The sequence below is a fragment of the Seriola dumerili genome, unplaced genomic scaffold (genome assembly GCF_002260705.1).
Source record: "Seriola dumerili isolate Sdu_G_001 unplaced genomic scaffold, Sdu_1.0 BDQW01000138.1, whole genome shotgun sequence".
NCBI classification, from domain to species: domain Eukaryota; kingdom Metazoa; phylum Chordata; class Actinopteri; order Carangiformes; family Carangidae; genus Seriola; species Seriola dumerili.
Genome location: NW_019174393.1, coordinates 19,900,526 through 19,923,818, shown reverse-complemented (window position 1 = coordinate 19,923,818; position 23,293 = coordinate 19,900,526). Strand labels below are relative to the sequence as shown.

General features: G+C 40.7%; 2 protein-coding genes across 3 annotated transcripts in view; one reads left to right on the top strand and one right to left on the bottom strand.

Annotated features, from left to right (window-relative positions):
* Positions 1 to 113: 113 nt before the first annotated feature.
* cunh12orf45 (chromosome unknown C12orf45 homolog) lies at positions 114 to 3,158 on the bottom strand. The gene is made up of 4 exons (XM_022749319.1): positions 3,060 to 3,158; positions 2,620 to 2,694; positions 2,345 to 2,478; positions 114 to 2,095 (listed from the first exon to the last, which is right to left on the bottom strand). Exons 1-4 carry the CDS (start codon positions 3,118 to 3,120, stop codon positions 1,907 to 1,909), a joined length of 459 nt encoding a protein of 152 aa, XP_022605040.1. The 5' UTR covers positions 3,121 to 3,158; the 3' UTR covers positions 114 to 1,906.
* Positions 3,159 to 3,856: 698 nt separating this feature from the next.
* LOC111224718 (solute carrier family 41 member 2-like) overlaps positions 3,857 to 23,293 on the top strand; it is a 41,879-nt gene continuing 22,442 nt past the window's right edge. The window contains exons 1-8 of one of the 2 annotated variants that reach the window (XM_022749317.1): positions 3,857 to 3,945; positions 4,916 to 5,598; positions 7,804 to 7,911; positions 11,164 to 11,235; positions 11,884 to 12,028; positions 12,204 to 12,350; positions 21,957 to 22,104; positions 22,649 to 22,728. In XM_022749317.1, the coding sequence (XP_022605038.1) occupies positions 5,053 to 5,598; positions 7,804 to 7,911; positions 11,164 to 11,235; positions 11,884 to 12,028; positions 12,204 to 12,350; positions 21,957 to 22,104; positions 22,649 to 22,728 (1,246 nt within the window). In that variant the 5' untranslated portion in view covers positions 3,857 to 3,945; positions 4,916 to 5,052. The remainder of the gene's footprint in view (positions 3,946 to 4,915; positions 5,599 to 7,803; positions 7,912 to 11,163; positions 11,236 to 11,883; positions 12,029 to 12,203; positions 12,351 to 21,956; positions 22,105 to 22,648; positions 22,729 to 23,293) is intronic. The other variant, XM_022749318.1, reaches the window with a different exon arrangement.

Sequence of the window (23,293 nt, the reverse complement as noted above, 5' to 3'; positions counted from 1 at the left end):
AATAACCCTGCTGTATGTAAGTTACAAGCTGCCTTGAGACTTGAATACAGCATACATTAAAGCCTGCTGTCAGCTGTTGACCGTGGGCCCCTTTGAAAAAACACACACACACACACACACCTCTGAACTCTTTTCTTCTTCTTTAGGACAATGACTGTTCTACAGGAAAACAAAAAAAAGGTTAGTTGTTTGGTCTTAGTTGACAGAGGTACGCACAGAGACCTCTCAGGAAAACTTAGAATACAGCCTGCGGCTTAAAGTGTCATTTTGTGACACTGTATGAATGAGGTACAAGTGTAACAAAGGCTCCTGCTGGTTCCCAATGGGGAATAAGGGAGAGGAAAGGAAAAATAAACTACACTCAGTTGGCAGTTTATTGGATACATCTAGCTAAAGTGAAGTCAGCCTGATCCTGCAATAAATCCTCCTTCAAGAATGTTTGGAAAACAATCACTGATTTGACCTCAACAATGAGATGGGTCTTTTTTCAATATGAATGCACACTCTTAAACAGGATGTGGAAACCTGGAGTTTGATAGAGCACAGGCTGATATGTCTTAAACTCAACTCCAGGTTTCCTCCCACCAGGAGTCCAGAGACACACTGCTCAACTGGAAACTACACATAAGTGCTGATTATTAAAACTAATTCATAGTTGTGCTCTTCTGTCATTGTTTAATATCAGAGGTAGAATAAGAGTCAGAGTCCTTTCTGACTTTCAAAGGTGAAAGTCAGCTGGTCTACAGCTATTTCAACCACTAGATGATCACAAATAACCATCACTGTCAAAATGCCCTCACAGCAATGTCCTCATTACGATGGTTTCTAACTGAACTGGGTCCTCAGATAAAGCAATTCAAGGAGTTGAATAATAAAATCAGCCAGTGACACAAAGAAAAGCACAAGATAAATTAAGTAAAGCATTTCAGAAGGCACAACATATTGAACTGTAAAGTGGACAGACTACAGCAGCAGAGGAGAGGAACCTCACTGTGCTCCTCTCTTGTCAGCTAAGAACAGAAACCCGAGGCTGCAGTGAACAGACTCACAGCACAACAAATATGTACCCTGGTCTAATGAATCTGGATTTCTGCTGCCACATGCAGATCCAGTCCCTGCTGGAGATGGTGGTGGTTTAATGGTGTGGGGAATATTTTCTACCAGCTGAGCATGGTTTACATGCTGTAGCGTATCTGAGTGTTGTTGGTGACCATGTTCATCCCTCTTTGGCCACAGTCCACCATCTTCTAATGGCTACTTCCAGCAGAATAAGGCTCCATGTCACTAAACACTCAATAGTTCAGAATCTCTTTCCAGCACCTCATTGACTCCATGACACCCAGACTTCAGGCTGCTCTGGGAGACAAAGAAGGCTCCTATCTGGTATTAGGAAGGTGGATCTAATAAAGTGGCCACTGAGCTGAAGATCAGATCAATTTAACCAGAGAACATGGTCATGTAATTACAAATTAACAGGATTAATTTAAGTGGCTAACATGTTAGGTTTAACTTGTTTAAGACTGAATACAGCCTGAACATTACATCAGTAAGAACACACTCATAAAAACAAGATGATCCACCGTGTTACACCTGAACACTCCATGTACAATGAGAGGTCACATGATCAGCAGTTGGCCATACAGGATGAGGTAATCACAGTATCTGTTCTGACTCCGAAGGCACTTTCACAAAAGTTACCTCCACCCATTCGAAATAACATTTACTGTCGTTTCCATGGCAATGACTCAGGTCTAGGTCAATGCAGGAAATTTCAGTTTACCGCCTCTGTGTCTGTGAAGTCGGGTTAAAATCCTTTGACACCTGAGGCAGAGGTTTTACCCACTTCACCTCAGAGGGAAAAGAAACTCAACACGCAGCTGTAAGTCTGTGCGGCTGTGTGACACATCTACTCCCCCTGCTGGTCCAGAACCTGGATGTTGGCCTTCCTCTTCTTGCCTTTGTCTCCAGGTAGTTTAAGGTTCTGCTCTGTGATCTCTTGCTCATCATCAAATTCCGAGTCCTCCTCAGAACTCAACGACTCCTCTTCATGTTCTGAGGCGCTGTCTGACCCGCTGAGCTCCACCAAGGCAACGTCCTGACAAGAGGAAGGAATCACAACTAAAATTAAAAACTAAAATAATATAATAACAGACAAATTCAGAAAAAACAATTCACCACAATGAGCATCAATGTATAAAGAACAAATAAAAACATAACAATAAATAATCAAAGATCAATCAAAGGATGAAATAATCAATTAGAGAAGATCAAACATGTCTGACAGTCATTTGGATGACTAGGTGGAGGCAGGAAAGCACAGATTTAGCAGCAGACTGACTCTCACCATCTCTATCACTCTCTGTGCCTCCTCCACGTTCTCTATGTCGAAGCGTCCAGCAGGAGCCACTTCCAATTGCTGCTTCAGTTTCTCGTTGGCTTCAGCCATCTGAGGAAGGAAGGTCTGCAGCCGCTCCAACACTGACAAACAACAAAAAAAAAAACACACACACGTCATATGTCCGTATAAAAAAAAATGTTCTAGGTTTTCCTGCAAATTAATAATGTAAAACATCTAATTAATAACAACACATCATACAGGGAAGTGATGTTCAGTCTCACCATTGCTTCTTGGGACTCTCTCTGTCTGCGGGGGTCTGCCAGCCCTCGGCTTTAGGAGAAGCGTCTCGCTGAGACCTGGCAACACAAACAAGGTCACCAAACCGTATCACAGCAAACGCAGTGAAAATTAATTTCATATATTTCTGACTGACGTGCTTAAAGAGTTCAGAAAGGAAGCACAAAATTACAAAGCGACTGTTTTTAACATTGATGTTTAAAGTTTAAAAAATCTCAAGGAATTTCTACACATTAACAGGATCTCCACAGCGTTACATTTAAAGCACAAACGTCGTTGCTGTGAGAACAACAACAACAACATCTGCCGGGTTGTACCGGCACTCCTTCATTAGCTAAAACAGGTTAACTTATCTTAACACACTTCCCGTTCACACTCTCAGAATTGGTCCTCTCATTCTCCTAGATACATAAAACCAACAGACCTGCTCCGTTGCCACATGACAGCAAAGCTTGTGAGCTCGTTTTCTCCGTGGTGAACTCCATTCCTGAAGCGAAGAGGTTCTGTTTTAATCCACGTGTTACTGCTCAGAGCAACATCCGGGTGGAAAGGTGAGAACAGACACTAACGAGAAAAGACACAGCGCCCTCTACTGTTTTGAGAACAACTCATGACTCATGGCCTAAGAAAACTACACATACATCCAAAAAATGAAGGCTAAAACACAAGCAGAGCAGAGCCTCGTTAAAACTCTCCATCTGACAGATTTGATCAGAAACCGACAAGATTTATGAAGCGACAGCTAGGTGCACTCTGCGTCTGCGCACTACAATCAAAATATCTTTGTGGCACCAGTGTGGCACTTTTTGTTCTGTTCTGACTCAAGCCTGGAGGCAGAGCGAGAGGCCTCACTTCGCCTTGCTTTTTTTTTTTTTTTTTTTTTTTTTTTTAATGGTTTTTACCACGAAACCCGTCAATCACGATTAGTTGTTTCTGATCGTTCATTTATCTTTGTATGTTGAGAGCAAATAACATATTTGATTTAGTTACAGCATAATGATTAAACTAAATCCATTTTTTTTTACTGTTTTACTGAATGATGAGGCCTGAGGAGAAACAGGTAATTTTTGTTTCCTTTATCTATCTAACACTCAAAATCATTAAGGTCCTCGTTATGAATTAATACAACCCACATGTGTACAACTTTGATAAGTGTGTGGATTGCAGCCACCATTTACAAATTGAGTGGTTCATCTTAACTCACGTAGACGATCTTTGGTGGTGCTCTTTGCTCTGACGCGGCTCCGTGGCTGTCTGTCAGGAAAGACTCGCAGCTCTTCTGCCGGAATACATATCTCCGCAACAGTAAGGTAACTTCAGGAAAACAAATGAAAAGCCAGTGACAACTAGAAGAACCACATACTAGCTAACTTTGGCTACTGTATTCTCCCCGCTGAGCTTCCTGTTGTTTTGTTTTCTACACAGCTAGCTAACATAGCTGTGTTAAGTAGCATAAACAGATATCCACACGACTAGCCTATGTTTTCATGCTGAGTAAACGTACCGATAATTGTTAGCTTGTACTGTAGGAAGGCGTTGAACCACGTCACTACCATGAGTGGTGTAAAGTAAGTCAGAGACAGACAGAAGGTACTATGGAGGCCTGGACGATGATGTAGTGCAGAGTACAAACTGTAGCCCGAGGTCTCCACACCGTCTTTACCAACAGAGGGCAAGTAACACCGCTGTAAACAAACTGAAATTGAACAGCAGCAGCTCTTATATGTTTTAATATGTTAAGAGGATGTGTTAATGTGTTCAGATGCTGATGATGTAGCATTATCTTTCCCAGTTTGCATCAACCTAAAGTATAAATAATGTTACATTTCCTATGTTCAGATTTTGTTATTAACAGAGCCTGAGTCTCCACATTCACAGCACCCAGAGGAATGTGTGGCTAACAGCACTGTGAGATGAGGACACTTGTGTAGTGTGTTTATGGCCTGAGGGTGCCAACTAATAATCCAGCACTGAACTGTGAGCAGGATTTAGAGGGTATGTGGCAGGAGACCAACTAAAATCTACTGTAGTGATGTGGACACAGTGGTTCAAACTCCTGTCAATCAGGTTGATGTAGGATTTCTTAGAAGTTGGTCTGTAATTCATTAGAAAACAGCTGCCATATATTTAGTCTAAGTTCTCTGGTTCTCAGTTAAGAGGGTTTTTGTTCCTCTTTATAAGAAGTGACTCAGCTGCTACATCTGAGTGTGATATTATCTTGCATCAGACTGTGTTCTCCTATTCTCTCCTCTGTTGTCTTTCCTTGTCCACTCTCTCCAGGCTGATGAGTCCCTGAACACAGTTTTAAACATGGACCATGCACCTTAGACAGTGTCAACCAGCTTTACTGTGTTTTACTTGACATCGCCCTCAGACTGGATGACAGGAGATGAGACACTGCAGCCCTAGACCACATCATGAGTATCCAGAGTCTGGGAGGAGCTTTAGGGGAGTCCCTGGGCTCTAGCCTGACGGTACGTATGAGCGGAGCAGGTGGTGGGTGGAGTGCTCTATCCCTGAAACCTGTTTCCTCTGGACGGATCGCCTCTCTATTCCAGACCATGGTACCCACTGGTTATACCAAGCTGCAGGAGGAGCGGCTGGCCATGGTGGACCTCGGAGCTAAACCTGAGGCCAGCCCCCTCCAGAACGGCTACAGACAAGAGACATCTTACGCAGAAAGTCGACGGCACCTGGACCGGGCTTCTCGGTCCTCTGTGACTGTCTCTGACTGTGGAGACGGAGGCTACTCTGAAACAGAGCCCATGTTGGCTGAGAGGAGGTTTTCTGGGGAGGAGGCAGATGAAGAGGAGGAGGAGGAGGATGAGGGTGAAGGGCAGGGATCTGATTTGCAGAATATGCCCAAGGAGTCACCTCTGGCTATGGCACTGCAGATTCTGGTGCCTTTCCTTCTCGCTGGATTTGGAACTGTGTCAGCTGGAATGGTGCTGGACATTGTGCAGGTAAGCCAAGTCACAATACAACTATTCAGACAGAATCCATCATACATGAGGCTCAAACCAGGATGGCATTAAAGGCTAAGGATTAGATTACATTAGATTACATTAGATTACATTAGATTACATTAGATTACATTAGATTACATTCATCTTTATTGTCAGTGAACAAGTACAATTACTCAACAATGAAACATCTTATCTGTCCAGTTATCCTTTAAGAATGTGTGCAGCTGATCCACCCACCCAACTTTTAACAGGATTCCACTCAATGACAAAGTTTTCCTCTCTCTTTTTATTTTGAAATATTCAGCCATTTAAATTGACAGATAAATTACATGGTTCCATTCAATTAGTCACTTGTTATAAATCTTTACTCATTAGGTGAAAAACCTTTGATTAGAGAAAAAGAGAAGAACATATATTAATATTAAATAAATAAGCAACAAACACCATCAGTGCTGTACTTCACATGATTTCATGATTTGTTTCCTCACATTACTTAAATAAACTAATGCTTTTCATTACTCTCAGCTTTTAGCTCAATATCAGTATCAATATTCGATTGCATTTTAACCCAAAACATTTGACCATAAAGCATTCTATAATCATGTTTATTTATTAATAAATATGTAGGTATTTTAAACAACCCTTTCTATTCTGAATGTTTTATTCTGAATTATTATTAAGAACTGCAATTACACATAAAGTGTATATAAACTATGTGAATGTTAGTGCACTAATATGAATATATATATACAGTATATATATATATATACAGGTTATTGAAGAAACAGTGTGAGTGCTAATGTATGGAATATCATTTTATGAATAGGTTTTACTGCACAATAAGAAATGGTTGTTATAGTTACGTACAGGATATGAATAAACTATGAGCAGCTTATAAAGATAGACACATTTGCAGTGATGCAGTATGTGATATAAAGTAACACCACTTTATATCACATAGTGATATGCTATGACGCAGTGGGTCATAGTTGTTAGAGTCAATTACATTTGAGCAGAGGCTTGTGTGTTGCCTCCCAAATGGTAAACAGTCCGTGGCTGGGCTGTGAAATATTCCTGGATGATGCCCTTTGCACTGATGGAAGTCGCCACTCCAGGGCAGCAGGAAAATTCTTTTACGCAACTATGTTACTAAGGATAGGTTGAAGTTGTAGCAGGAAGTCAGTGTGTGAAATGTAGTGGAAAATAGTTTGCCTTCATTTTCTGCTCCAGATAAGTTTGCCTAACCTGAGGCTGTAAATACAGCCTGTCTGATTGTCGGACTGCTGTGGTTTGACTTCTTTTTAATGATGTTGCATTTCTTGGCACAATCTTAACAATTTCAGATGCCCTGTGTAGAAAACTACAAAAGCTCTACATTTACACTTAGCATGATTCACTAAAAGGCACTAAAGAGCTGATTTTTGTTAAATGTTTGAATCCTACATTACTCCCATGATCAGTTGCCAGCAGTCTTCTTCTTAAACAAAACAGGGATCCACATATTTACTTCATAATGCTACTAGAGGTCAGAAACTGTTTAATTTTTTGAGTCTTTTTGGGGCATTTTTTGTCTTTATTGGAAAGAAGAATGAAGAGAAATGATAGGAAAAGACGACTGAGAAAGACAGGCACAAACCAGAGATGGCTACACGATCAGAGGATGCCCCTGCAGTGTTATTACTGAGAGGAATGAGTACAGTTTGCCACATTGAGATTATTAAAGGTTCCCTTTTCTTTTCTCATAAAACTTTAGCAAAGCTGATTTTTATATTTATTTACATCCATGTTTGCTTTTGTGGACTCTTTTATTACATGTTGTTACTTTTCTTTGCTTGTTACAACCAGGAACTGTCAGTCAGTGGAGTAGTGGTGGAGAGTATGTGTGTTTGTGTTCAACACACACAAAACAGGGACTCATTAGTTTAAACATTGCTCCATAGTGTTACAGCTGGTCAAAAACTCTGCAGGGTACTCAGTTTGGATGATATCCACAATTTTAATATCTCAGTGCAGTCCAGACGAAATATTGCGATATACAATATTATTGCTGTAATACTATATATATATATATATATATATATACTTTGGTATTGGTATTTGGATTTGAATACCAAATAAGTCTGACTGAAAATAAAGCAATTAAAAGGTCAGACAAGTTAAAAATTGTTTTTTATTGTGTTATTGTTATCGTGTCATCCACAGCACTGGGAGGCGTTCCAGTACATCACAGAGATCTTCATCCTGGTTCCTGCTCTGCTCGGCCTCAAGGGAAACCTGGAGATGACTCTGGCCTCCAGGCTGTCCACAGCGGTGAGAGACACACACACACACACACACACATACACACACACACACACACACACACACACACACACACAAAGAGAAGTATTTTACAGTGCACGATGAAATATGAGGAAACCAGCAAACACAAGTTTTTATGATCAGTCAGGATGGGTTTTGCTTCTGTCATTAAAAACTTTCAGAAAATAAATTCATGAACATGCTGTGAGGTAACAAACAGTTGCCTTCATGACTGAGAAGCTGTCATCCCGTTTATTCTCATAATGCAGTTTTAGCTGGCTCCAGCTGATTTGAAAAGCTACACAGACAGTTCCTGATGAGTCCATTTTTCTCTCTGTAGATGATATGTTTAATTTTCTGACACAACTTGTTCTTGTTGTAATTAGAGAGGTGGAATCCATCTTCATGCTGCATTGACTCAGCTGCTGTTTGCTTGCTTTTTACGCTCCAGCCTCGTAAACACAGAGCTGCTGACCTACAACAGAATAAAAGAACAATGGAAAGTTTTAAGTCAGTTTCACAGCATCTCATTTTGTCAAAATATGAATACAGGAGCTCAGATATACTGCCAGGAGCAGACAGTGAATCTTTAGAGTTGAATTCAACCTGGACGTCTTGGATAAGTTAGTCATCTTGTTTTCCATTAGAACTGCACAATTAATCAAAATCACAATGTAGCCAAGTGCAACATCCATACATAAGAGGAGCTGCAATTTTTTTTTAAAAAGGTAAAATGTGTCACCGCATTGTTGTGTCGCATTTTCAGCACCATAAGCATTGTGTTGCTACAGAGATGCCCTTGCCTACAAATAATATTCTCCAGACATAAATGATCATCATGATTGTTTGGTACAAAACCAACAAAAATCACATCTACAGTCTTTCATGAGACCATGTGAACTTTTGTCAGCGTGTCAGTCTCCAACTCACCTCTTGATAACATCAGATCTGAGGTTTCTGTGGTTATTGTGTAATTCAGAGATGCTGTTGCACAAAATATTAGCAGAAGTTCTGTTGTGTGTAATTGTAGCTGCCTTCAGACAGCTGTAAAGAGACTCACCACAGTACAGCGAGTGTCTGCAGGACACTCGACTTGCTTACTGTTGAGAATTATAGAGTTGAAAGAATCACTCATTATTCTTTATTCCCGTTAGACCGTTTTTTTGTCTGCATGATGACCGTCAGCTAGTTGAAAAATGGAAAATAAACGTAGACGAGTTAGACATGAATAAAGGTGGTTGCAGTGTGTCGCTGGATTTGCGTCACCACACCCTCTCCTCCCATCGAGGTGCACAGTGAGTCAACGAGTCGAGGAAATAATCTGGACACCAGGAAAATAGCAGTTCACTCACTCTGCACTTGTGGTTGTGTCTCATCTCCACAGGCTAAGCCTCTTATAGCTTATAGTTATTGGTCATCTCTGTAACAAACTGTACAGCTGTTACGGCTGTCTCCTCTGTCAAGTGAACAGAACAAATTTACAGCCTCCACTGGAGACTGACCTTGTCTGCCAGTGCGGCTGTCTCCACTGTCACTGTCCCCTTCTTAGTTGAAGTTATAATTACTTTGGAAAGTTTGTGGGAGCATCTTGAATGGGTTTTGGTGTAAGAGCCTTGCGGATTAGGAATTAGCAGAGGAATGTGCTGATATAGCAGAGTGAGAGGTGGTTTCCTGCAGAGGGAGGTAGACAGTCAGATCAAACATTTACCACTCCACCAGTTTCTCAGAGTGGTGAGGAGGGAACAGTTTTGCTTCTCAAAGAACCATGAATGCACACATGTGCAGTGTGTTGTACAAACAGCTGTGTGAATCCTGTCCACAGGGTGATCTGTGCATGACCCAAGTCTGAGTGTGTGAGTGTGGCAGAGGAGGGCTAGCAGTGTGAGCAGAGGTTACAGGGATGTTTGGGAGTTGAGGAGCTGAACAGCCTTGGAGACAAGGGACGGAAGACAAGACTCCTCTGTGTCCTACAGCCCGGGCAGTAGAACCTGCTCAGTGTGTCCATGCCTCAAGCTCTGAAGACCTGTTCAAACCTGCCGTTAACATGTATCTCAGGTGATACGATGGATTGAGATTTGAATGATTGATTGATTGATTGACCACATTCTGAGGTGGTATGGGCCTCATGTGACCACATTGTTTTAGCAGTGTATGCAGTTCTGCATTAAGAAACTTTTCCAGCCAGTCACAGTTATTATACAGTTCCTGAACCATTAAAATGTTGATACTATCTTTGCATATAGAATTTATAGACTGTTATTTGAAACTTGTGTGGCTATATGTATTGATATAAGCAGGCTGCTGTACAACTGAGACAAGACTGAATGGTTGGACTACATATGATGATACAATTTTCTTTTGTAAAAGCATGAAACCCATCCAGAGACATGTGGACACATGTGTTTCCTACATTTGGTCCCACATGGTACCACATGCACATCAGAAATACTGCAGATTTTCAGTTCACCATAACACTTTCAACATGTGCAGTAATGTGAGTGCTGACAAACAACAACAAACTGTACTTAGGTCTCACATTTAATCCCACAGGTTTCATGTGGGAATTTACATGGACTTAACACATTACACCACAAATATGTTCCAAAACCACGCTTCTCATGTGCCAGCACGTGTTCCACTCATTTCACATGTGATTGTAACATGTTTTCAAATGTTAAATTTCACATGTGATTTTGCACATGTGAAATTCAAGTGTTTTTTTTATAAGGGGAATTAGAAATAAAGACCAGTCAGTCACTCAGTCAGTCATAAATTTGCTTGTAGGGCTGGCCCCACTGTTGCAGTCACGTCCAGTACCCCTCAGGCACCACTCACTTATGGGTGCCAAGGACTCCTACTTAACACATTAGGGGACAACACTGCCTCCGATGGCTAGTCCAACTATGACAGACAGGTCCATTGTTAGTGCGTTTGTGAGAGAAATGGAGAGAGAGGAGGGATAAAGAGGGGCTGAGTGAATCAGTGCACAGCACTACAATTAAAGAAGATTTTACACATTTGAAATTGTAAACGAAAAAAAAATATCATCAATCAGCGTTGATAAATTCCCATCAATGTATGGAAAACAGCTGTATTTTCACTGTAATCACTGTCGATTTTTTTTATTTTTTATTTATCCTGCGACAAACTACAGATCTATGTTTCATGAGGACCACAGATGTTCAGGTTCATGAAGGGAACTAGTTATTTAGCAGTCATGGAATACTCTTTTTGATTATTCTGTCTTTACCTCTGACACAGGTGAATGTGGGCAAGATGGATTCTCCAATAGAGAAGTGGAATCTAATCATAGGCAACCTGGCACTGAAGCAGGTAATCACACACTCACAGCTGCTGCCTATATGTAGAGCCAATACTGGCTTTTCATAAAAAAAAAATCAACACTGCAGTGATAGTTTAACAGACTCCAGTTGTCCATATTTTTTCAGCTCCCACACAAATATGCCTTCAGATTGAATGTATTTTTATGTACTCATTTATTTTCCATATTTGTACAAGAAACTCAATTCAGTTCAATTCATAGATATTTAATATAAGTAAATCTCATGTCCTGTGTGTTCTGTCATATTTACAGGATGTAAGGTTATGGTGTGTGCTATGTGTTACATGCTAAGTTATACTGATAGTACATGGTCGTAATTGGTTGTACCCAGGTGGGCGTTCACTCAGACTGTTCTACTGCTCTTTGTCTGTATAGTAAGACTAAAGGCTATAGTACAGGCTCTGCTAATCATCTACCCACACACCGATAAACACACTTACTCACAGTCAACATCATCATGTTTGGATGAGCGGTGTGTTCGATATGTTCTACAATAACATCAGCGTTTTCTCAACTGTGTATATATGGGGATATTGCTAATCCTTTAAGCTGTTGTCCTGTTTTCACACACATGGTCATGCTTGTTTTCTTTAATCACAAGGGCACGACAGTAAATCCCCCTTCCCTCTCTGCTGCAGGTTCAGGCCACTGTGGTGGGTTTCCTGGCAGCCGTAGCAGCCGTGATTCTCGGTTGGATCCCAGAGGGGAAGTTCCAGATGAGCCACGCTGTGCTGCTGTGCTCCAGCAGTGTGGCCACGGCCTTCATAGCCTCCCTGCTGCAGGGTAAACATACACACACACTGACAGCCCCACTGTTAAAGAGCAACTGCTGATACTGTGGAGGAGCTGAGTCACTGTAACTGACCTAACATTGAAACACACACTCTGTGTATAAAAATGTCAGCAGTCATTTAATGACCATTAGTAAAGTGCTCCACCCTCTTCATATCATGTTCAGGTATCATCATGGTGGGTGTGATTGTGGGTTCCAAGAAGACGGGCATCAACCCAGACAACGTAGCCACACCCATTGCCGCCAGTTTTGGTGACCTCATAACGTTGGCAATCCTGGCCTGGATAAGTCAGGGCCTCTACAAGTGCCTGGGTAAGTGAATAACTCCTACCTTTACCTGCCACAGTCACACACAGACTCTATGACCAGATCAGGAGGGGCCAACCATGACCCACAGAGAGCCAACAGTTTACAGGTTTTAACCCCTTACCTCAGCAGAGGTTTTCAAAGGTCAAGCTCAGTGAGACCTCACAAAACATGTGTTTGACTCCTTCAATGTGATATCTCAAGACCGCTGAGAGGGAATTTCATCAGATTAAGCACAAACATTCACTTGGACTCAAAGATGAACTGATTAGATTTTGGTGGTTAAGGGGTCAAAGTGCGTTTTTGGCCATAACTCACAAATTCATACGCTATCATCATAATGTTCTGAAGAAACGCTTCTGGCCATTTTTCAAGATTGTGATCATATTTCCTGCAACTTGACTACTTGGTGGAGGAACTAACCGCGAGGTGGTGATTCTAGTTTTCCAGCTGTGAATGTTAACAACTGTATCTGTTTTGTTGTGTGTGCACTAAAACCTGCCTAGAATTGGTTTTAAGTAAGAATGTGGTACAAAGCTGGTAATTGTGAAGCTGCTGAGGCTACTGAGGACTCACAGCCTCCACTGACCTCTGTTCAGGACTGTACACTCTGTTCATCATGAGAACTGAGATCCCTTTATTGCACAACAGAGACGAGGACGCTACTCTTTCTCTGAATTTGTATAGTGTTGAATCATTTTAACTCAGGCTGGCTCGGAATGACAGCAAGAAGCAGAGGACGTTATAGGAAATGTTGTATTTTTTGTATGAAAGTTACAACTTGTCATCATATACTTACAGCTTTTGTCTTTATTTGAAATCAGTTTATCACAGTTTGTCGATATTGAGGTTGACACAGTATGATAACACTGGTTACTTTAGTGGTGTCATGTAGTTTACGGTTTTTCTCAATGGCTTTGATGCAGTTTACACATCAGGAACGTCATTCTGACCACTGTTAATGCAGTTCTCAGAAAAGGTCATGCATATTTCATAAAACAGAATCCTCTGAAACAATCAAAACCTTGTTCACATGTGTCGAAACATGAAAGGTCAGTCAAACCTTTTCATAGAGCTTCAAGATTTAGACTCAAAATATTTTGATATCTTGATAAAAACCTGACTGACTTTAGAAAAGAAGAACTGCAAAAAATATAGAGTAAAGAAAATATTCAGACACACAACACTGTACTGCAGGTCAAACAGTAACATGTTGGAAAAATAACTATGTTCTGTTTCAACATTGCATTGGTTTTTATTGTACTGTGTACATTTCAACCCCTCTCAGCAGATTACTTTACTGTACTGTCCTTTACAACACTGTATGGAAATACAGTAAAGTATATACAAGCCTATGGAAGATCTTCATATTTAGAAATTGGTTTATCCAAAAATTTACTATAATGAAAAAAGTTTTTGATTTGATTTTGAGATGTTTTTACTGTATGATATTTTCAATGCAGTGTTTCATTTTTCAGCAGATTTGTGGCACTTTGCATTTTTTCAGCATTTTTTGGATTTGTGTTTAGAGCTTTGAAAAAACGAGACCTGGTTTAGAAAATGTGTGAAAGCAGTTTTACAAAACTATCTGTAAATTCATACAATATAATTCCTGTAACTGAGGAAAGCAAAATGATAAACATGCAACTATGCATCAGAAAATAGACAAAACAAAAACAAACTTATATATATAGTACAGTAAATTCACACCACACACACTGTATATATACAATCACTGGCCATTTTTATAGGTACACCTTGCTAATACCGGGTTGGACCCCCTTTCACCTTCAGAACTGCCTTAATTCTTCATGGCATAGATTCAACAAGGTGCTGGAAACATTCCTCAGAGGTTTCTGTTCATACTGACGCAGCTGCTGCAGATTTGTCGGCTGCACATCCATGATGTGAATGTCCTGTTCCACCACATCCCAAAGGTGCTCTATTGGATTGAGATCTGGTGACTGTGGAGGCCATTTGAGTACAGTGAACTCATTGTCATGTTTAAGAAACCAGTTTAAGATGATTTGAGCTTTGTGACATGGCACGTCATCCTGCTGGAAGTAGCCATCAGAAGATGGGTGCACTGTGGTCATAAAGGGATGGACATAGTCAGCAACAATACTCAGGTAGGCTATGGCGTTTAAACGATGCTCAATTGGTACTAAGGGGCCCAAAGTGTGCTAAGAAAATATCCCCTACAGCATTACACCACCACCATCAGCCTGAACAGTGATACAAGGCAGGATAGATCCATGCTTTCATGTTGTTTATGGCAAATTCTGACCCTGCCATCCGAATGTCAAAATAGAGACTCATCCGACCAGGCAACTTTATTCCAAATCTTCTATTGTCCAATTTTGAGTGGCACCTGGTGTGGTCTTTGCTCCTGTAGCTCATCTGCTTCAAGGTTCCATGTGTTTTGCGTTCAGAGATGTTCTTCTGCATACCTTGGTTGTAACGAGTGGTTATTTGATTTACTGTTGCCTTTCTATCTGCCCCAACCAGTCTGGCCATTCTCTTTTGACCTCTGGCATCAACAAGGCATTTTGGCCCAGAGAACTGCCGCTCACTGGATATTTTCTCTTTTTTGGACCATTCTCTGTAAAACCCTAGAGATGGTTGTGCGTGAAAATCCCAGTAGATCAGCAGTTTCTGAAATACTCAGACCAGCCTGTTTGACACCAACAACCATGCCACATTCAAAGTCACTTAAATCACCTTTCTTCCCCTTTCTGATGCTCGGTTTGAACTTCAGCAGACCGTCATGACCATGTCTACATGCCTAAGTGCATTGAGTTGCTGCCATGTGATTGACCTATTAGATATTTGCATTAACAAGCAGTTGAACAGGTGTACCTGTGTGTGTGTGTGTGTGTGTGTGTGTGTGTGTGTGTGTGTGGCTGGCCTTTCTCTTTCATACATATTTAAATAAAGTTTAAAGTGATTTGATTGAAAACACTGATGCTGCAGGACAGTATGAAAGTGAGTGAGAGGTCTGCCATTCTATCTGATGAAGGTATAAATTGTTTTCATGAGTCAGAATCAGATGAGAATTGCATCAACACAATGAGAAAACTTTAGTAGTGAACTATGTATGGATACAGTGGAAGTTTGTACAAACACAATGAGAAAAACTGCAATACTGAGCCACCAGTCCATGGTCAGCAAGTAACAGGATGTTTGTTGTGTCTTATTACTTGTTTCACTTGGCAGTTGTCCAATCATGAGCTATCTGTCAGTCCATACAACTTAGTGCTTCCAGCTCTTGTTTATTTGTAGAGTCTGTGTGAACATGAACAGGCAACAGTGTTAAAGCAGCTTTAGAGTGCAACATGACTGATGGGTATAATTTCACTTCTCTGTTCATCACATATGAATGTAAGTGATGAATAAAAAACAATAAAAATAAGACTATAATAACAGGAACTGAGGAAACACTATCATAAATCTCATAAATTTGCTTTCAGAAACAATGAAGACAGGAGAGCAAAGATAACGAGAGTCATAAAGATAAGATAATTAAATGGTAAAAGGGAAGAAATGTTTGGACGAGAATAAAACCAGAGATAAAAAGTAGAAATAAAATAACCAGAAATAAAAGTAGGGTATTAAAAGGAAAATGATAACCATAGAATAAAATGACATACCAAAATGTATAAATGAATAGACATATAGATAAATAAAATTCAATTAACAGCCAAACTAAAAAGTTGTGCTTTGAAAAATATCAACACTCTCTGCTTCCCCTCAGTTTGGTTCATCGTCTCTCAATTAGAAATGTTGTAAGCTCAGGTGTTTGTGGTGCTGTGCAGTGATACACTTCCCACAGTCAGCCAGCAGAGGTCGCTCCTGCCTCACTCTGCAGCGGCTCTGCTCCAGTCACAGAACAGACCATCTGTTTTCCTCCAACCGCACATTCCACATGATTCCTGTCACACCCAGACCTGTGTCGCACCACCTCCTATTACTCAATGCAGTGACACTGAAAGCTGTTTCCTCTGGAGAGTGTCTCACTCTAGCTAACGCTGTCAGGTCTAATTGTATGACATAGATGTTCTCCACTGTGAAAGGAACAGTTGAGTCCTGTGAGCTAAATGTATGAAACACAGTGAGGTTTTCTGGCTGTATCATTCTCAGGACAGTGGCTCTGTTGTTCCTGAGCCCTGTCACAGCAACACTTTGCCTCCTAATAGGAACTAATGGTCAGTTTACTCTCCACTAAACAGAATTTAAATCATATGATTATCTGTGCAGCTGAGAAGTTAATGCCTCTAATGCTTCTAATTCTGAGGTAGACCACACGAGTGGAGAGGAGAAGCCGGCGAGACATAGGAGCTGCGGGAGCCAAGTGGAGTTCGGCGGAGTTTATTTATAGAGTGCTTTTAACAAACAGGATTGTTACAGAGTGCTTTAGTTAGGCTGCTCAACTACAGATAAAAGCAGGGATAATGAGAGCATGAGATGAAGCACAAACACCAAGAAGTAGGGCCAGAGCCTGTGATCATGCACAGTGTGTATGAACTGAATCCATGACGTAGACACATGAGAAGAGACGGCTGCTCTGGAGTTAATACTGAGACACTGGCTGCATTCACACCTGCAGAATAAGACACATTGGGTGAATCACATTGTGCTTATAACACACTGCTCATAATAACAAGGAAAGAGGAAAGGCTTTATCATTTAGTGTGATATTTCTAATTCATTGCAACATGATGTTTGGCTGTGAACTGGCACAACAAACAGCTTTAAAGCTGTATTCATGGATGAAGTGGAAGAAGCTGACAACACTAGACTACATTAGTTTAGTGTAATTTAGTTTATTTTCACAGAAGCTTAAATTGTGCAGGAAAGGAAGGAAGCCCAGAGGGCTCATACAAAGTCCTTACACATACGAAAAAATATCTAAAATAATAATAATAATGATAATAATAAATCAAGACAGAAGTTTAAACACTTTAAGTGTGCTAGAAATGTAATACATACCCAGTCACACAAAGTTCTATTTATCTAAAAGATTTAAAAAATATATTTTTATCACCTTTTATACAGTTATTTTGCCTAATGTATTAGTAAATAGTTGTGTATTTACACGTCCAGCAGACACAGAGGGACATGATGATTCATGTGGGGTGATGTCTGTGTTCAGTGTGCCCTCTCTTTTTTCTCTGTTTGGTGTCTACCGACTCCTCAGGTCATATCTGACTCTTTACTGCTACATTTTATGTCCTTTGGATGTGCTTTAAACTTAGTCACCTAATATTGACTTGCAGAAAAATGAATCGGACTTTATGCCTGTAACTTTATCACCTGTAACCTAGTAAACACATTGAGTGGGAGGTTTCTTTAGCAGAGAAACATCTCTACTCCTCTCACTGGTAGCTTCTACATATGCCAACTCATGCTGCGTTTTGTGTGCACTTCTATCATCATAAAACATGAAGTACTTCTCATCACTACTGGGACCATCATTTCATTCCTATGCATTAGAAGCGTCTTGCCATTTCTCAGCCAAAGGAGAAAGTTGGCAGCTGCAGCGCTCTTTGTCCTGGCACAGAATTTCAGCCAGAGATGGATAGGAATATCAATTGTTTATTCAACAAGAAAACTGGAAAGAAGTTAGTCGCAGCTTCATGTAATCATTCAGAGCCGGTGTCAGATTCTCTGTTCAAGTCTGGAACTTTGCTCCAGAGGGAGGTGGGCCACTGCCATGGGACAATGCTCTTCTCCCACATGTGTTCCTCAGTATATCTGCCTCCACTTCTTATTTTATGCCTAAACTCCTGCTACAGCCCATTATAGCCTGAACTGAACTATGGGCTGTTTCTGTTCTCCAGCCATGAGACCATCGAGATAATAAATCTGGGACTGTTTCCTAATGACAGTTATTTAGTGCTTGGAACAGGATCCTGCTGGAAACATCTGGTGGTGGCCCTAAGCAGGTGCTTTACCCTAATTACTCTTTTAAAATAGTTGTGTTGTGCTATATTGTACTTTGAACAAAGAGACGTGGTGGTAGAGAGAAAGTAGAGAAACCTTTCCTGTGCAGGAGTGTGTTTCCTCGTGATGCTGCACTGAAGACCTGGCTGGATTCAAAGCAATATCCTTTTCTTTAACCCTAATATGGTAATGTTAAGGAAAGCTGAGGGACACACAATATGCCAAATGAAATAATATGAAGCGTCTACTGTAAATGATGATGGAGCAAGTATTTCTGGCACAGACGATCTCCTTTCCATTTGTTCTGCTGGCATATCTCATACTCAGGAAATGGAGGAGGCGGGAAACAACCTTTTCCATTTAGAGAATTCAACCAGCTTGTGCCTGCAACTTTTAAATTCCCGTCACATGGCGAAAAGACTTAATATTTATATATTTATTATTATAGTCAGAGAAAAGCAGGCTACACTCACATTCACCATTATTAACCAAGTCAAACTGCAGTTTCATTTAGATTAGTTCAGTTTGTTGTTTTTATAGTCTTAAAGGAATAGTTTGACATTTTAGGGAATTATTATTATTCACTTTCTTGATGAGAAGATTGTTACCACTGTCACTATCTGTCCAGTATAAGGGTTACCCAGCAGCTGCTGGCTTGCTTTAGGCTTGGGCAATATCCAAAATGTATATATGTATAATTATATTATTGTATTTTATGTATCAGGTATAAGCCATGCTGCCATCTTGGCAGAGCCTGACTCCGCCCCTAACTCCCAGCTAATCTAAAAATGGTCAAAGAGGTGGAGCATGTGTGGAGATGATACTTTTGGTGAATGTCGGGTTGTGTCAAACATACACTCACCCACCTGTCACTCAAAGTGGCCACGCCCTCAATTATACGTAACATTAAGCCTTAATAAAATGTAAAGCGGTGAGTTATACAAACAGGTGTCATGAAGGAGGAAATTAGTTCTAGAGATCAGCACTGTTTTTGTACCAGGCTGTAAACATGTTTATTTCTGCTGTAAAGTTGGACCTTTGAATATGGAAGTCTATGGGGATTGACTCACTGTTGGAGCCAGACTCTAGTGGTCATTAGAGGAACTGCAGTTTTTAGCATTTCAGTGTTGATGCTTCATGTTTCAGCCTCAGGGGTTGATGCTTGGATAAATATTGTATATGGTGGAGAATATAGACTATAATAGGAAATACCACGATATTGAATATTATCATGTATCTGCCAAAGTCCATTTGCTGTATCTTGTTTGTTTAATCCATACAAAACACAAAGTGTAAAAATGTCGATGTAGGTGTTATACATGGCTGCACAGGGGTTATATGTGGTACTGTTTCTTGTCTGGGCGCAGTGACTCCCTGGAGTCTTGACACCATGTTGTTTCTTTGTTTCCCCCCGTTTCCAGTCTGCATTCTACAGTAAGCTCACCAAATGCTTGCTTATAGTGAACATGCAGATAAAGTGAACAGTTAATATTGTGAGTAAGAGTGTTTCGCAGAGTGTCCAAAGCTGCTGAGAGCAACTTGTACAAAAGAGGTGAGGGAGCTCACTGAGTTAACAGGTCGAGAATGACACTTTTGAAATGGATGACATCATGTTTCATGAATGAATTTATGTCTAATGTTTGCTGATTGAAATGGGCCAGTATCGCCCAGACTGGAGGACATTGTGTCAACATTGTCTTAATCTGATTGTGATAATATAAGTAATAGCAAATTTATCCAAGAATATTTTACACAGAAGTGATTTTATCTGGCAGCTTTTCATGTAGAGTGGCCAAAGTAATATGTAAGAAATATAGTTTTATATTATGTTATATTTATTTCAGTTAAAGTTGTGTTTAAAATCTGCTCTGTGGTCTACATGTGATAGATACATGTGGGAAGAATGGGAGATCAGGAGGGGCCCTCAGCTTTTTATGACCCAGGCCTGTGTAGCAGGTGCCAGGTTCATTTGGCCGTGTCCAGAAGACTGAATATTGAGAACTCTTAGTATTAAAATGCTTGGACAGATTTTTAGACACGTCTGTGATAGCGTCATGTGATCAGCTGTCTCCTAATCTAAGCCAAGCTCTGCTCATGTGACATGTCAGAGGCTATTTCATGAAGACAAAGTTCTTGTGTGGCTGCTGCTGGGTCAACGTTAAACACTTGAAATGGAGATTGTAAATTCAATATAATTATTGTTCTGCAGCATAATACAATAGTTTATAATGAGGTTACTGATGGAGTCCTTCTCACATACTCACAAAGATCAAAAGTTGAATGAATAAATAAAAATCAGTCAGTCATAAAAATCAGAGTATTCTGGTGGAGTGTGGAGGATGAATTCAGTGGTCTCACAGCATGAGGAGAGAAACTGCTCTGAAGTTTGCTGGTATGGCAGCACATACTGTATATACTGTAGGGATCAACTGATTATTGGCCTGGTGATTATCGGTGGTAATATTCAGCATTTTCTGATTATCGCTATCGATTTTTTTAACCGATAAAATAAAATATCTCTGAGTAAACGTGTGACTGTGTTACGGTTTAAAAAGGGAGAGATAATCATCTTATTTGGTGATAATAATAATAATAATAATAGTATGATTAAACTATTAAATTAAAGAACATCTTTAGGCTGCCAGGTCAATCAGTTCACAGCATCGAAATCAACCAATTAATTCCAGTCAGGCTCTTTGCAGCCTGTGCAAGACTGGAGGAGGTGTGACTGCTAGTCTGAACTGTCTGGGGTCCACTGTGAGGAAGGCCAATATCCAATTGCACAGTGTGGTACTCAAGCCCAGAGTATTAGGTTTGTCCGTCAGTTTCATGGGGGAGGTTATTGAGAAAGGAGGGAAGGATATTATAGAAAAACATGTTTACGTTCCTCCTTCACTTGTTCTCACATTTAGTTGCTTCATTAAAACTCACAGTCTGCACAATAGATATCAAAATGGGCTAAACTCATTTTCATTCCTTCAAAACAAAATGCATTAAATGACCACAACTGATGAAGTGTTTTCTCACTCAATCTCAACCACCACCAAACCTCTCAGGATTAAACTGTGTTATGTGTAATGTTATGTGAATGAAGCTAGGTTTTCCCTTCTCATGATATCATTTCAATGAAATATGACAGTAGAAGTCTGCCTCTCTGTTGGAACTGGCTCCCTGGGGCCTGATACTACAGGAACCACGATTGAATGTGAAAAGTGTTTACATTTCAATTTCGCAAAATCTTGCTTTTTGGAATCGTCTGAAAAACCACCTCATGCAAGTGCATCCTTTTTTTGCGACATTTGAGAGTTTTCAAAGATTCACGTTTCCATTACTCGTTTTTAAGTTCACAGTTTCAAATTAGGCAAGTTAATGGAAATACATCTAGTGTCTTGTAGCAGATTTGATCCTGAGATGTGGATCAGTCTTTTTTTGCATTAGTTTTGGACGTGACATTAACTGTTGTGCCAAGCTGCATGTTAGTGAAACGTTTTGAAAAAGTGACTCAGTATAAAGAAATGTCCAAGTATTGACAGTGTATGATTTGGACACCATTACATTTTATTGGCACCAGTATTGACAAATTTCAAACTGCACCCATGTGGTTTCCCTGCATTAAACTCCAAATCCCCACCCAGAGGAAAAATGAACGGCTCTCTTCCTCTTCCTCAGATTCCTACCCGTATGTGTCATCACTGGTCTGTGCCTTCTTCATGTGTCTGACTCCTCTGTGGATCGTCATCTCCTCCAAGCACCCAGCCAGCCGCACCCTGCTCTACTCTGGATGGGAGCCAGTCATCACTGCCATGGTCATCAGCAGGTGTGTGTCCTGTGTTTGTGTATGTAATTCTATGTGTGTGTGTGTGTGTGTGTGTGTGTGTGTGTGTGTTTAGTCTTCAAAGGGGAAGGAACAGCTACTCTGTGTCTCCCAGTGTCTGGTTTGCTTGATGACTCATCCCCCTAAACAAATTGCAGCACCCGAGCACATACACCCTCGGGTCCCCTTGAGCCTTACAGATGCAGCCAGTGGGAAGGGAATGACTGTGTCGCTCCCTCTAGCTCTCACCTCTCAGTGCAGGTGACACCATATTTCTCAGGCTTTAATAGAGGAAAGTAAATAGTGGAGAAACAGAAATATCGGCTCTGGAGACATGAACTGAAAACAGCTGAAACATCCTTCATTCCTCCTCTTTTCTCTCCCAGGCAGTGTCATTTATAGAGCAGCACATCAATCCACTGTGGACATCATTTAGATGGAGACAATGCTCTGCTTCTCTGTCGATGCCCCTTTTTGTCTCCCTCTGTCGTCTCTCACACAGACACTGAAACACCAGTTAATGGTCTGATTGTGTTGTGTTCTGCAGCATTGGAGGGCTCATCCTGGACAAAACAGTGTCTGACCCAAATCTGGCTGGCATCGTCGTCTACACCCCAGTTATCAACGGTGAGTCACAGATTTAGCGTCTCCCCTTCCTTCACTCTGAAAGGCGATGATTTGATTTGCAGTTGTTTTCCCCCTGAGGCACGAACACAGAAGGAGAATCTGGTCAAAGACTAGACCAAAGGTTTTAAAATAATAGCTTCATAAATCCTGAGGGATTTAGTAAAGACATATACATAGGTAAAGAAACCCACTTAGATTTCTTTAATCCCACATCCTATATTTCTCCTCTGTGAAAGTGTAGGACACAAGAGTCAGTGGTAAAGGTCTGTGAAAGTGTTCAGTGTCCCTCTCACCTCCTGCAGGAGTCCAACCTCTGTGTTGGTGCAAACGATCAGTGCTTGATGAGCAGAGTAGACCACTACATCATCTGACATACCATGACCTTCATTTACAAATCCCTGTTACCTGTGTACATCCATTGTCCACAGCTAAAACCAGAATGGCCTGTGCTCTTGTAATAAAGTAGGACCTTTTTCTATCCGAGTAAATTACTGTGAACAGACAGACAGGCAGGCAGGCAGGCAGGCAGGCAGGCAGGCAGGCAGGCAGGCAGGCAGGCAGGCAG

Bases quoted from the DNA above. Each gene is read 5' to 3' on its own strand.
- cunh12orf45 (XM_022749319.1), bottom strand. From the start codon at position 3,120: ATGGAGTTCACCACGGAGAAAACGAGCTCACAAGCTTTGCTGTCATGT. The intron at 2,695-3,059 runs GTCTGTTGGTTT...TTGTGTTGCCAG, and splicing joins GTCATGTGGCAACGGAGCAG to GTCTCAGCGAGACGCTTCTC. The intron at 2,479-2,619 runs GTGAGACTGAAC...GTTGTTTGTCAG, and splicing joins GAGAGTCCCAAGAAGCAATG to TGTTGGAGCGGCTGCAGACC.